The sequence below is a fragment of the Microcebus murinus genome, chromosome 19 (genome assembly GCF_040939455.1).
Source record: "Microcebus murinus isolate Inina chromosome 19, M.murinus_Inina_mat1.0, whole genome shotgun sequence".
In the NCBI taxonomy this organism is placed as follows: Eukaryota; Metazoa; Chordata; class Mammalia; order Primates; family Cheirogaleidae; genus Microcebus; species Microcebus murinus.
The window spans coordinates 1,072,216-1,086,012 of record NC_134122.1 but is presented as its reverse complement, the minus strand read 5'-3'; the positions used below and the strand labels follow the sequence as shown (position 1 = coordinate 1,086,012).

Here is a 13,797-nt window from a genome sequence, read left to right as displayed (position 1 = left end):
GGCGGAGCCCCGAGTGGGAGAATGGCGCCCAGGTGGTGCTTCTGTGCTGGAGACTGGGAGGCCGGGCCACCAGCGCTCTGGTTGCCATGGCAACGGTCAGGGAGAAGCAACGAGATGATGCTCACCTGAGAGGACCACGGGGGAGCGTAGATTAAAAATCGGGGAGCTGGCCGGGCGAGGTGGCCCACGCCTGTAATCCTAGCACTCTTGGAGGCCGAGGCGGGCAGATTGCTCGAGGTCAGGAGTTTGAAACCAGCCTGAGGAAGAGCGAGACCCCGTCTCTACTATAAATAGAAAGAAACTAATTGAACAACTAAAAATATATATAAAAAAAATTAGCCGGGCATGGTGGCACGTGCCTGTAGTCCCAGCTACTCGGGAGGCTGAGGCAGGAGGATCGCTTGAGCCCAGGAGTTTGAGGTTGCTGTGAGCGAGGCTGACGCCACGGCACTCACTCTAGCCTGGGCAACAAAGTGAGACTCTGTCTCAAAAAAAAAAAAAAAAAAAGGGGAGCTGGGGAAGGGTGCCACAGCGGTCACTTCCGTGAGCGCCCCTGTGAACGTGGCCTGGCCGGCACCTGGCGGCGTCCGGAGCGTTTCCCCACCCTCCTTCCCCACCAGCCTTTTAGCAACGCCTCCCAGCTGTTTACCCCTCCCCGGCCCGAGTGGCGGGTGAGCCTCGAGGGAGCCATCCTGGCGCTCTGCCCACCTGCCCTGTGGCGATCTCACGCTGAACTCGCGGTCCGGTACATGGGTTTTTCTGAAGATTGGAGCCATTTTTATAAAACGCCGGGTTCGCATTGGCTTAGTTGTGCTTTATTTTTTTGTTGTAGTCACGTACATATAACAAAACTTGCCGTCTTGACACTTCTAAGTGCACAGTTCAGTGGTGTTCAGTACATTCGTGCTGTGCGGCCGCCGTCCGTCTGCAGAACTTTTTCATCCTTCCAAACTGAAACTCCATCCCACTGCACACGAGCGGACTCTTTCCATGATGTTTTTCTTTTGAGACACGGTCTCTGTTGCGCAGGCTGGAGTGCGGTGGCCTCATCTCAGCTCACTGCAGCCTCGATCGCCTGGGTTCAGGGGATCCCCATGCCTCAGCCTCCCGAGCAGCTGGGACTGCAGGCGGCACCACGCCCGGCTAATTTTTAACATTTTTTGTGGAGTCAGGGTCTCGCTGTGTTGCCCAGGCTGGTCTCCAACTCCTGGCCTTGAGCGATCCTCCCGCCTCAGCCCCCCAGAGTGCTGGGATTACAGGCGTGAGCCACCGCCCAGCCCCGATTCTGTTTCTCTGCAGTGGTCCCTGTGCTAGCTGTGTTCCACCTTCTCGTCCAGGTGCTGGTCACTCAGGTGTGCTCAGCACCCATTCCCTGCACTGCACTAGGACAGTTGGAGCGCTTGTCTGCCAGTGATTCCATCTCAACGTACAAACCCAGGAAGCCCTCTCTCTCCCACGTGTCTGTCTATAATGGCTTTGATAAAAATTGCAGTAAAATATGTGTGACATAAAACTTGCCCTTTATTTTACCATTTCGTCCATACAACTGAGTGGCATTAAAATCACATTCACAATGTTGTGCGACCATCACCATCTGTTTCCAAAATTTTTCTGTCGTCCAAAACAGAAACGCCACGCGCATTAAACCACAGCTCTCCATCCTCCCCTGCTGAGCCCCGGTAACTTCTGATCTGCCGTAACCACCTCTGGAAGGGAAATGGTGTGTTATTTGTCCTTTTGTGTCTGGCTTCTTGCACTTAGTGCAGTGTTTTCTAGTTCATCCACATTGGGGTGTGTCAGAATTCCCCCCCCCTTTTTTTTGAGACAGAGTCTCGCTTTGTTGCCCAGTCTAGAGTGAGTGCCGTGGCGTCAGCCTAGCTCACAGCAACCTCAATCTCCTGGGCTCAAGTGATCCTCCTGCCTCAGCCTCCTGAGTAGCTGGGACTACAGGCATGTGCCACCATGCCCGGCTAATTTTTTCTCTATATATTAGTTGGCCAATTAATTTCTTTCTATTTATAGTAGAGACGGGGTCTCGCACTTGCTCAGGCTGGTCTTGGACTCCTGAGCTCAAGCGATCCTCCCGCCTCGGCCTCCCAGAATGCTAGGATTACAGGCGTGAGCCATTGCGTCCAGCCTTTTCCTCCCCTTTTAAGGCTAAATAACAATCCATTGTGAGGCCAGCGCGGTGGCTCATGCCGGTAGTGCCAGCACTCTGGGAGGCTGAGGTGGGAGGATTGCTTGAGGCCAGGAGTTGGAGGCTGCAGGGAGCTGGGATCCCGCCACGGAACTCCAGCCTGGGCAGCAGGGCGAGACCACGTCTCTGCCAACAACAACAGAAGATCCACTGTATGGGCGGACCACGTTTTCGTTTATTCCTTCATCCGTGCTGGACACTTGGGTGGTCTCCACTTTTCGCTGTCGTGAATTATAGTGCAGTGAGCGCAGGGATTCTTGGAAACGCGCTCAGGAGCGGAACCTCTGGGCCTGCGATGCCGCTCCGGTTTTGCTCCGGCTTCACTGGCTCCTGGGGACCCTGGGGATCCGATGGGTGCCCCGTCCCCTGGCTCCGCACGGGTGCTCAGGACGGTCTGGCTGGAGCTTTTCTTTCCTGACCTCCCGGGACGGGGTAGCTTTGACCACGGCAGGTGCCCCGGGCGGACACGGCCTTCCCCGGTGCTGCCCGGCGCGGGTGGAGGTCTTTGTCCGTGGGTCTGGGGGCTTGTGACCACGGCCCTGCCCTTCCCGGCCTTGCCCTCGGGCTGCTCAGGTGGTCTGGTCCTTGGTGCCGTTGCGGCTTGGGGTCCTTTGCTCTCCTCTTCTTCCTCCTGCGTCTGTGATGCCATCCGCTGACCTGGGGGTGCCCCATGAGTGCCGGAACCTTCCAAGTCGTCTCTGTTGCTGCTGCCGCCTCCCTGGGTGTGGGCTCCCGTCCGCCACGCCCCCTCCTGCTCCAAGAGCCGCCTGTGACCAACGCTCCCTGGGAGCGTGGGGCTCCGGGCCTGCGTGGCGCGAGTGGCCATGTGACGTGGCGCTGCCCCGGCCCCCTCCTGGCCAGTCCCCACGCCTCACCCTGCACTCCCTCCCTCCCTCCCTCCTTCCCTCTCGGGGTCCCCAAAAGCACCAGGATGCCGGACGGGAGAGGTCCCGTCCCTGCTCCGGTACCAACTTGTCAGGAAAATGGCCCACGGCCCTGCGTGCTGGTCTCGTACTTCATTTTTCTAGGGCGGTTTAAAGTCTACTGAAAAAGTCGGGAGGGACGGTTGTCTCGGAAGTTTGGTGCTGTGTTTAACGGGGGTTTGCGGTCGTCCCAGTGCCTGGCGGGGCCCAATGCGGGGCACAGGCGCTGCAGCGTTCGGTGACGTCATCCGCCCGCCAGCCCAGACGTCCGGGCGGCGGCCACCGCACACGTCAGGGGCTGTGCGGTGGGGGGTGGGGGCGGGAGGCTCCGGCTGTCTCCGGCGGGACCCGCTGCAGCCCTCGCCCTCGGCCCGCAGGTGCCCCTGCCTGCACCGCACGGCGGGCGACACGGAGCGCAAGTACCACCTGCGCTACTACAAGACGGGCACCTGCATCCACGAGACCGACGCGCGCGGCCACTGCGTGAAGAACGGGCTGCACTGCGCCTTCGCGCACGGCCCCCTGGACCTGCGGCCGCCCGTGTGCGACGTCAGGTGAGCGGGCACCCCAGGCGGGCACCCGGGAGCCGGCCACCCTCACACCTCTGGCGCCGCCCGCCCTGGCAGATTCCTTTCTGAGCCTCGACTTCATTTCTTTTGAGACAGAGTCTCGCTCTGTTGCCCAGGCTAGAGTGAGTGCCGTGGCGTCAGCCTAGCTCACAGCAACCTCAAACTCCTGGGCTCAAGCAATCCTCCTGCCTCAGCCTCCCCAGTAGCTGGGACTACAGGCATGCGCCACCATGCCCGGCTAATTTTTTTTTTTTTTTTTTTTTTTTTTGAGACAGAGTCTCACTTTGTTGCCCAGGCTAGAGTGAGTGCCGTGGCGTCAGCCTAGCTCACAGCAACCTCAAACTCCTGGGCTCAAGCAATCCTGCTGCCTCAGCCTCCCCAGTAGCTGGGACTACAGGCATGAGCCACCATGCCCGGCTAATTTTTTTTTTATATATATATCAGTTGGCCAATTAATTTCTTTCTATTTTATAGTAGAGACGGGGTCTCGCTCTTGCTCAGGCTGGTTTTGAACTCCTGACCTTGAGCAATCCGCCCGCCTCGGCCTCCCAAGAGCTAGGATTACAGGCGTGAGCCACCGCGCCCGGCCCCGGCTAATTTTTTCTATATATTTTTAGTTGTCCAGATATTGTCTTTCTATTTTCGGAAGAGACAGGGTCTCGCTCTTGCTCAGGCTGGTTTCAAACTCCTGACCTTGAGCGATCCTCCCACCTCGGCCTCCCAGAATGCTAGCATGACAGGCGTGAGTGCCCGGCCTTGATTTCATTTCTGATGAGAAAGCTACCAGGCTCCTCTAGCTGGGTGTGTCCTCCTGTGTTGGCGGTTCGTTAGGTTCTGACGAGGGTGGACGTTAGGTTCGTGAGGATGCGGACGAGGGTGGACGGCCCAGCATTGGGTGTGGCAGGAAAGAAGTCCTTTCTGGGCAGCCCTCGGCTCCCCGGGTGTCGGTGTTGGGCCGGGACTGTCCTGCAGGATGGGCTGTGCCCGCCGAGACCCCGTCCGTGGCCCTGCAGGCAGCCGGCATCCCCGGGGACACTGAGGCAGCTGTGCACAGCGGGGACACAGAGCCGTGGCCGTGGAGCCCTGTGCCCTGCGACCTGCCTCCCGCCAGGCGTGTGACCGCAGTGTCGCTCTTTGCAGGGAGCTGCAGGCCCAGGACGCCTTCCAGAACGGCCAGCCTGGCGGCGGGGACGGCGCCCCGGATCTGCAGCCCGGGGTCCTGGCCAGCCAGGCCATGATCGAGAAGATCCTGGGTGAGGACCCCCGGTGGCAAGGTAAACCCCGCGGCTGCGCAGGAGTGGGCGGGCCAGCGGCTGTCACACCTGCCGCGACGAGACCCGCAGGACCCGTGCAGGGGGTCTGAGGTGCAGGTGGCCGGGGCTGGGTGGGACCTGAGCGGGGACCGGCGGCCGGGCTGAGGGGACGGCACAGCTCCCGTGGCAGCTTGTGGGGCGCCGGGCCTGGGGCCGGGCTGGGGCCACCACACTCCTGCCCCGGGGCGCCCGGGTCCTGCCTGGCCCAGCCGGTGCCTCTGGGGGTGTGGCTTTCAGATGAGCGGGGTCGTCACAGTGCATCCCTGGACCTGTCCCTCGGGCGGTGGGACCTGGGGTCCTGGCCAGCGCAAGACGGGACCGCAGGCGGTGAAGTCTGGGCTTTTGTTTTTGCTGCAGTGGTGCAGGCCAGGCCGCCCAGGGGCGGCACATGGCGGCGTGTGCGGCCACGGCCCCTCCGGCTCCAGAACACCCTTCACCCAGGCGCAGGCCCCTGGCCTGCAGCCTCGACCCCCCTTCCCTGCCTCCCGGTTTGCCTGGCTTGGGCACGTCACACGGGCAGTGACGTTCTCACGCGTGTCCCCAGCTCGCTTTGCCTAGACGTTCGAGTGCTGGGGCCCAGGGACAGAGTAATGAGCAAGACCGTGGGAGCTTTCCCTGAGCCCGCGCCCGCCGCGGCTTCTCCCTGCCCCCCACACCCACGCTGAGCCCCTCCCTGGCCGGCGCCAGGGCTCAGCCGGGCAGTGCGGCTGGCCGCGGCCTCCCGTGGTGTGGGGACACCGCCCGGTTTCAGGAGGGCTCCAGGGCTCGCTCCTCTGGGCAAAGGCTGCCTGCAAAGGCCCCGCAGGGCCAAGGCCTGAGACCCGCCCCTCGTGCCTGTGGGCTGGGCCAGCCCCTGCTCTGGTCGCTCCGGTCTCCCCGTTCCCATCTCCCCGGTCCCGGCCCCCCCCTGCAGACAGCACCAGGTCCAGGTGCGAGGTGAGGGCCCGCTTTCTCCGCTGGTCAGCTCAGCTCCAAGACACTGGGCGCAGGGAGGGAAGTGGGGGACGGTGACAGACAAGGGCGGTGCTGGGGCGGTCGTGGGACCCCCTCTTTCTACACGTCTGCACCCCTCCATTGCTGCTGGAAAAACTCCTGGTTTAGGTTTCTGGCTTCCGTGTTCAGGGTGTGCTAGGCGGAGTCCCAGGCACGGAGTCCGGCCTCGCGTGGGGGCAGCGCCCCGGACCGCCGCGCTGCGTTTCAGTCGGACCCTCCGGGGCGGGCGGGATGCGCAGGACAGAGGCGCAGAGCACGGAGGCTCCGTCCCCCCGCCCGCCACAAACACCCTTGTCACAGCTGAGCCGCTGCCACTGCTCCGTCAGCTGACGTCCGTGGTTGCCGACACTGCGTGTGACCTGGGTGTGGACACAGGCAGCGACGCGTGTCCTCCTATGTCTCGTGCGGGGCGGCCGCGATGCCCTGTGCGTCCCCTCCCTGCAGCGCCGGGCGGCCACTGGTCTTCCTGTCCCCGTGGCTCTGCCCCTGCCTGAGTGTCGTGGGGGCCATCCGGTGTGGCCTTTGCTCCCTGGCAGCACGCGTGTGAGGTTCCCCCGTGTGTTCTCGGGGCGCGATTCCCGTTCCCGCTCGGTTCTGCGCGGTGTTCCGCTGTCAGGACGCAGCACGGCCTGCTTAGCCGCCACCTGCTGGGGGCGCCTCCTCACAGCCTGCTCTTAGAGGCCTTGAGCGCAGCGTGCGTGCTGCTTCACCAGCCGTCTGCATGTCCACGCACGTTTAAGCGGCGTGTTCCCTCCTTTAGTGATCGTAAGGACACGCTCGCGGTGTCTTTCTGTGTGTTTAGCCTCGGCGTGCTTCTTGCAGGTTGGTTTTCTCTGAAGCCATCCGAGCACGGGCCGTCCCTGTGGGTTTATGTCGCTCGGTGCGCGGCGTCCCGCCTGAGGGAGGCGCTTGGCCGACACTCGCCAACAAGCGTCTGCCCGCTCCTTGTTCCTGTGTTTTCCCTTTTGAGTCAGGGTCCCGCTCTGTCCCCCGGGCTGGAGTGCGGTGGCCTCGTCACAGCTCACTGCAGCCTCCAACTGCGGGACTCGAGCCGTCCTCCCGAGTCGCTGGGACGACGGGCACCACCACGCCGGCCAGCCAGCCTCTTTCCTGAAAAGCAGCGTTTTTGTCCCCACGCCTGCCCCGCTCTGTCCACGCAGCGCTGTGTGCGTCTTCTGCCGTTCAGTCAGCCGTTCGCAGGTGGACTGGTGTGGATGGCGGTATCACAGCGTTGAGTTTCCTCTCGCTCTGTGATTAAGAGCAGCAGCGAATGTCACTACGGTGCAGGTCGCTAACCGTCCCAAGAAAGGCTCTTAACTTTTAGGAATCCATTGATTATTGCTTTTAAATTACCTCTGTTTTTTGAGGTTTTCCAGATAAAATTCCTGTGACATAAAGTTAAGCATTTTAAAAAAATATTTATTTTTTGTAGCAGTTTTAGGTTCACAGCAAAACGGAGTGGAAAATGCAGAGATTTCCCCAGGGCTCTCTGCCCCCCCCCAGCCTCCTCTGCCCACACCCGCACCCTCAGCAGGCCCTTCACGGCTGATGAGAAACGCTGACGGGGTTACCTCCCAGTCCGCCGTTCGCGTTAGGGCCAAAAAATTAGCCATTTTAAAGTGTACGTTTCAGTGGTGTTTTAGTATGTTCACAAAGTTGTGCAGCCATCACGTCTGTCTAGTTAGAAAACGTTTGTATCGCTCCAAAGAAAACAGAAGTTGGCCAGGCACAATGGCTCACGCCTGTAGTCCCAGCGCTTTGGGAGGCCGAGGCGGGAGGATTGCTGGAGGCCAGGAGTTTGAGACCAGCCTGAGCAAGAGCAAGACCTCACCTCTACTAAAAATAGAAAAAATTAGCCAGGCATGGTGGTGCATGCTTGTAGTTGCAGCTCCCAGGGAGGCTGAGGCAGGAGGATCGCTTGAGCCCAGGAGTTTGAGGTTGCTGTGAGCCAGGCTGATGCCATAGCACTCTAGCCCGGGCAACAGAGTGAGACTCTGTCTCAAAAACAAAACAAAACATTTGTATCACTCCAAAGAAAACAGAAGTTGGCTGGGCTCGGTGGCTCCTGCCTGTAGCCCCATTGCTTTGGGAGGCTGAGGCAGGAGGATCGCTTGAGGCCAGGAGTTGGAGACCGGCCTGAGCAGCATAGCAAGACCCTCTCTCTACAAAAACAGAAAAAGAAACCCCGTACCCATCAAACCCCCGTCCGGCTCAGCCCCTGCAACTCTCCCGCACCCTCTCTCTGTGGGTCTGCCCGTTCTGTGTTCCACACAAACGGAATCACACGTGTGTGGCATCGGCGTCTGGCTCTCGCTGAGCCCGGCGTCTTCAAGGCCCCCGGGCGGCAGCATGTGCCTCCCCTGGCACCGGGGCCCGCCTTACGCCTTACGCTTCTCCCACGCCTGTGCACGGGCACGTGGCGGTGCCCCCCGTCGGGCTGCCGTGTGCCGTGCGAGCCCGCGTGCACAGGCGTGTGTGTGGACCCTTTTCCAGACTCCACCTTCGTGCTGGGCAGCTACAAGACGGAGCAGTGCCCGAAGCCGCCGCGCCTGTGCCGCCAGGGCTACGCCTGCCCTCACTTCCACAGCAGCAGGGACCGGCGGCGCGACCCCCGCAGGTTCCAATACAGGTGAGCCCACCTGCGGCGTGGGCGTGGGGCCAATGCAGCCGTCCCGGGCAGTGTTCCCTGTGCCGGCCTCACCGCCCCCCCCAGACCGGTTCTGGGGTGGGGGCTGCCCTTTGGCGCCGTGGTCCATGGGGAGGAGCTGTCTTGAAGGGCGGTGGCTTGCGGCGGGCAGGACGGGGCCTGGGGACGGCGACGGGGACGGGCCTCCAACCCAAGCACAGGGCTCCCACGAGACCCCCAGCTGGAGCCCTCCGCCAGGCATCGGGGGGTGCACATGGTGGACCCCAGCTTGGCCTGGGCCCCGCCTTTGTTCCCACCTGCTTGTGGCTTTCTGGGGGCCGGGAACGACTCTGGGTTCAGAGCCCCCAGGCCCTCAGGTCCTGTCCTGGGCCCTCGCACACCCGGGGTGGCAGGGCGGCTCCCCCTCCGCTGGGCTCTGACCGACCTCTGGGTTTGGGCCTCGCTGGGCTGGGCCTGGGCGCCTACCCCGTGCACGCGGCCGTGCGCTCCTGTCCCAGCTGCCCCCCATCTGCACCCGGCCCAGCCCCCTTGGGGTTTGCAGGCTGCACCTGGGGGGCTGGGCCGCGGGACCCCCGGGCTGTCCGTGCCTGGCCCCCCACCCCCGTCCTGTCTTCCGTGTCGGGGAGGCGTGGCCGGCTCGAGGCACACACTGGCTTTCCCAGCAGTTGGGAGTGGAGGGAGCCGAGGTCTCGGGAAGGGGGCTGAAGCGTGGTGGATTTGCTGCAGGGCAAAGGGATGGAAGATTATTTTTAAAAACCCAAAGGTCTCTCTCCCTGACGGTGGCTTCCTTTTTCTGTGAATCCATATAAGTCACAGTAAAGCTCCCAGAAAGCACGTGAAGGGTGGGAGGATGTGGGTAGCCTTGAACATTTGGTTGGGATTTTCCAATCGTGGGATCGAAAGTCCCAGGTCCCACTTTGCATCGGCACGCGAGGAGGCAGAGCCCCCGTGGCCGCAGGGTGCTGTCCCCGCCCCCTCCCCCAGCTATCCCCCCCACGCTGTCCCCCCCCCCGCTCGCTGTACACCCCCCACCCCCACCCCCCCGCTCGCTGTACACGCAGCACTGTCCCTGACCTGGGCTTGTGTTAACATTGCGAGATGTGGACTCGGGGCTCCCAACCCGCTTCCTTGCGTGGGACGGGCAGGGGCTCCTTGTCCACCCTCGGGGGCAAGGCTGTGACGCGTCCCCTCCCCAGGTCCACACCCTGCCCCAGCGTGAAGCGCGGGGACGAGTGGGGGGAGCCCGCGCGCTGTGATGGCGGTGACGGCTGCCAGTACTGCCACTCGCGCACGGAGCAGCAGTTCCACCCCGAGGTACGTCCCTGCCTGGCGGGCCGGGTCCCCAGGACGCCCTGGCCCAGCGGTGCGTGTGGGCCCCCAGGACGCCCTGGCCCAGCGGTGCGTGTGGGCCCCCAGGACGCCCTGGCCCAGCGGTGCGTGTGGGCCCTGGCCCCCAGGACGCCCTGGCCCAGCGGTGCGTGTGGGCCCTGGCCCCCAGGACGCCCTGGCCCAGCGGTGCGTGTGGGCCCCCAGGACGTCCGCGCCCAGCGGTGCGTGTGGGCCCTGGCCCCCAGGACGCCCTGGCCCAGCGGTGCGTGTGGGCCCCCAGGACGCCCTGGCCCAGCGGTGCGTGTGGGCCCTGGCCCCCAGGACGCCCTGGCCCAGCGGTGCGTGTGGGCCCCCAGGACGCCCTGGCCCAGCGGTGCGTGTGGGCCCTGGCCCCCAGGACGCCCTGGCCCAGCGGTGTGTGTGGGCCCTGGCCCCCAGGACGCCCTGGCCCAGCGGTGCGTGTGGGCCCTGGTCCCCAGGACGCCCGCGCCCAGCGGTGCGTGTGGGTCCCCAGGACGCCCTGGCCCAGCGGTGCGTGTGGGCCCCCAGGACGCCCTGGCCCAGCGGTGCGTGTGGGCCCCGGTCCCCAGGACGCCCTGGCCCAGCGGTGCGTGTGGGCCCCGGTCCCCAGGACGCCCGCGCCCAGCGGTGCGTGTGGGCCCCGGTCCCCAGGACGCCCTGGCCCAGCAGTGCGTGTGGGCCCTGGTCCCCAGGACGCCCTGGCCCAGCGGTGCGTGTGGGCCCCCAGGACGCCCTGGCCCAGCGGTGCGTGTGGGCCCTGGCCCCCAGGACGCCCTGGCCCAGCGGTGCGTGTGGGCCCCGGTCCCCAGGACGCCCTGGCCCAGCGGTGCGTGTGGGCCCCCAGGACGCCCTGGCCCAGCGGTGCGTGTGGGCCCCGGCCCCCAGGACGCCCTGGCCCAGCGGTGTGTGTGGGCCCTGGTCCCCAGGACGCCCGCGCCCAGCGGTGCATGTGGGCGGGTTGGGTCCTCAGGATGCCCTGGCCCAGGTGTGCAGGAGGATGAGTGGGACGGAGGAGGGCGGCCAGCTGGGGCAGCGCGGCGGGCCGGGAGGGACCAGCCGCCCTCCGGCCTTCCCTCCGGCGGAATCGCCAGCGTGCTCTGGGCAGGGGGATTTGGGGGCCAAGGGTGCAATGTCGGGGGCGGGGGGGGGGGGCGGCATCCACACCCCTCTTCCCGGGCGACTCTTGCCACGACTTGGAGCTCAGTTCTCCACGTGGTGGCAGAGCCGGCTCTGGCCTTCCCCGAAGCCCACGTCCGTCAGTCTGTCTCTCTCCCTTCTCGTCTCCTAGATCTACAAGTCTACGAAGTGCAACGACATGCGGCAGACCGGGTACTGCCCGCGCGGCCCCTTCTGCGCCTTCGCGCACGTTGAAAGTGAGTAGCCGAGTCCCGACACGGCGCCCTCCCAACTGCCGCGCGCCCCCACACCCCGCGCCCCCACGCCCCACACCCGGTTCAGCGATTCTGCAGACCGCTACTGGGGTTTCTGCCCAGAGCAGGCGCCGAGGACGGGAACCTGGAGGGACCCTGCCGTGGGTGCACCAGGCCTCAAGCCTGCTCACCTGAGCCGGCCTCACGCCTTGCGCCTGCTCAGCTGGCCGACACCAGCACCCTGAAGGCAGGGCTGGCCGGTGGCCTTGGGCCGTGGGGGTTCCCGAGCCTCGTGTTTATGTCCCTACGATGAGGGCTGAGCTCTGGGGACCTCGTGGCCCGTGACAAGTCTCCCCCATGGCAGAAAGAAACCCTGGGGCCCGGGCGAGGGCTCGACCTTTCCTCGACCTCTCGCGGTTTCTCTTCCCGGCCGTGGAGCTCGGGCCCGGGTTCCGGGGCCAGTCGCCAGCTCATGGCTCCTTTCCGTCTTGTGTTTGGAAGCGCAGCCCTTCTCACCCTCGCTGTGGATGCGGCTGTCGGTGATAAAACCGCTAGAAACACGAACGTAAACGTCCCGCTGCGCCGGGCAGTCCGCGTTGCTGTTCCGGCTGCCCCCCCCACACTGTAGGACCGATGTTTCGCACCCGGAGCTCGCGGTGCCCAGCGTGGGGCTGCGGTGCCCAGCGTGGGGCTGCGGTGCCCAGCGTGGGGCTGCGGTGCGGGCGGCCCCTCCAACGCCGTTCCCCTTTCTCGGCAGAGGCCCTCGGAGCCGCGAGCGACTGGGGCGGCCGCGACCTTGGCTCCACCAGCCCCTCGGCCGGCAGCAGCCACCCCGGAACGGTGAGAGCAGGTCGTCCCGGGAGGGCGCCGGGGCTGTTGGGTCTGCCCCAGCTGCTGGGGGCGCGGGTGCCGGCCGCCGCGGAGTCTGCCTGTGGCGTGGCCGCACTCTAGGAGAGTCTAGAAAGATCCCAGCCACGTCCTGGCTGGGCAGAGCAGGGCGCGCCGCCCAGGCGGCCGTGAGAGGAGGCCCGTCCCGGGGTGGCCCTGAGAGGAGGCCCGTCCCGGGGTGGCCATAGTCCAGGCGGCGTCCTCGTGGCACTGGCGGCCCAGGCCTCGGTGGGGCTGGTGCAGGCGGGGGTGTCGGCGAGGGGAAAACACCAGCCGTCCTCCCTCCCCACTTCTCGTCCTCTGCTGTTCGTCCTCCTGCAGCGTGGAGGAGGGTTGCAGGCGTGAGCCGCCGCGCCAGCCTATCACTTCATTTATCTTAGACCCAGGGCTCAAACTCCTGGCCTCAGCAACTTAGCCGTGACGCCCTGGTCTTTGGTCAGCCACTTTGAAGGCCTTCGCCCAAATCTGCGGGTCACTGCTGGGTGGGAGGAGTGCAAAGGTGACCCCAGTTTTCTGCAGCCAGGCAGCAGGTGAGAGGGCCGTACAGGGCCGAGGCCCTGCCCAGGTTGGCCCGGCACGGGCACTCTTCAATCCTCTGCCCGTGGTCACCGGAGAAGCCTCTGTGATCCTGCTGGGCCTGTCTCCAAATCCAGACACCAGCAAGGGAAGGCTGGCCGTGGTGGCTCACGCCTATAATCCCGGCACCCTGGGAGGCCGAGGTGGGAGGCTCACTCAAGGTCAGGAGTTGGAAACCAGCCTGAGCAAGAGCGAGGCCCTGTCTGTACTAAAAATAGAAATTAGCTGAACAACTAAAAATATATAGAAAAAATCAGCCGGGCATAGTGGCGCATGCCTGTAGTCCCAGCTACCCGGGAGGCTGAGACAGGAGGATTGCTTGAGTCCAGGAGTTTGAGGTTGCTGTGAGCTAGGCTGACGCCACGGCACTCTAGCCCGGCAACAGAGTGAGACTCTGTCTCAAAAAAAACAAAAAAAAAAAAGCAAGGGAAGGGAGGCCAGTGGATGACCCAGGCAGCCACCAGGAGCTCATTATAAAACTAAGAGTGAAAGTCAGGATGCTGCTCACACCCAGAGCACGTCTGGTCTGTGCATCTGTGCCCGTGTCCCACATGAGGGAACGGGGGGGGGGGGGGAGCAGAGCCTGCGCCGGGCACCCTTCCTGGAAGGTGGTGCGTCAGGACCAGGGCTTCTGCACGTGTGAGGGAGGAAAGAGCTTTCTCCTCTACCTTTCGTGTTCCGTGTGTGGGGCCTGCAAACTAAACTGGTACAAGATTACGGGAGCAAAGGTTTATTACGCAGAGGCTTGCAGGAAAGAAGTCGAGCCCCCAGGACCGGGGAGACCTGGGGCTTGGTACCATGTCAGCGGAGGGCGAGGAGCTGCAGAGAAGTGACAGGGCGGAGGGAGGGGACCTGGCGTCTAGGGCCAGTAAATCGTGGGAAGGGAAGTGCGTGGGGGAAACGCACGGGAGGTTAGGGTCACTTTGGTGAGTTCTGTTTCCCGGGCTCAGTCTCCCCGCCGAGTGGGGGCA

At 64.1% G+C, this 13,797-nt stretch overlaps 1 protein-coding gene across 1 annotated transcript in view; it reads left to right on the top strand.

Moving 5' to 3' along the window:
• Positions 1-13,797, top strand: part of UNKL (unk like zinc finger) — a 36,757-nt gene that overhangs the window by 5,891 nt on the left and 17,069 nt on the right. The window contains exons 3-8 of the mRNA XM_075994932.1: positions 3,498-3,674; positions 4,830-4,963; positions 8,489-8,624; positions 9,839-9,956; positions 11,281-11,365; positions 12,120-12,202. Coding sequence (XP_075851047.1) covers positions 3,498-3,674; positions 4,830-4,963; positions 8,489-8,624; positions 9,839-9,956; positions 11,281-11,365; positions 12,120-12,202 — 733 coding nt within the window. The remainder of the gene's footprint in view (positions 1-3,497; positions 3,675-4,829; positions 4,964-8,488; positions 8,625-9,838; positions 9,957-11,280; positions 11,366-12,119; positions 12,203-13,797) is intronic.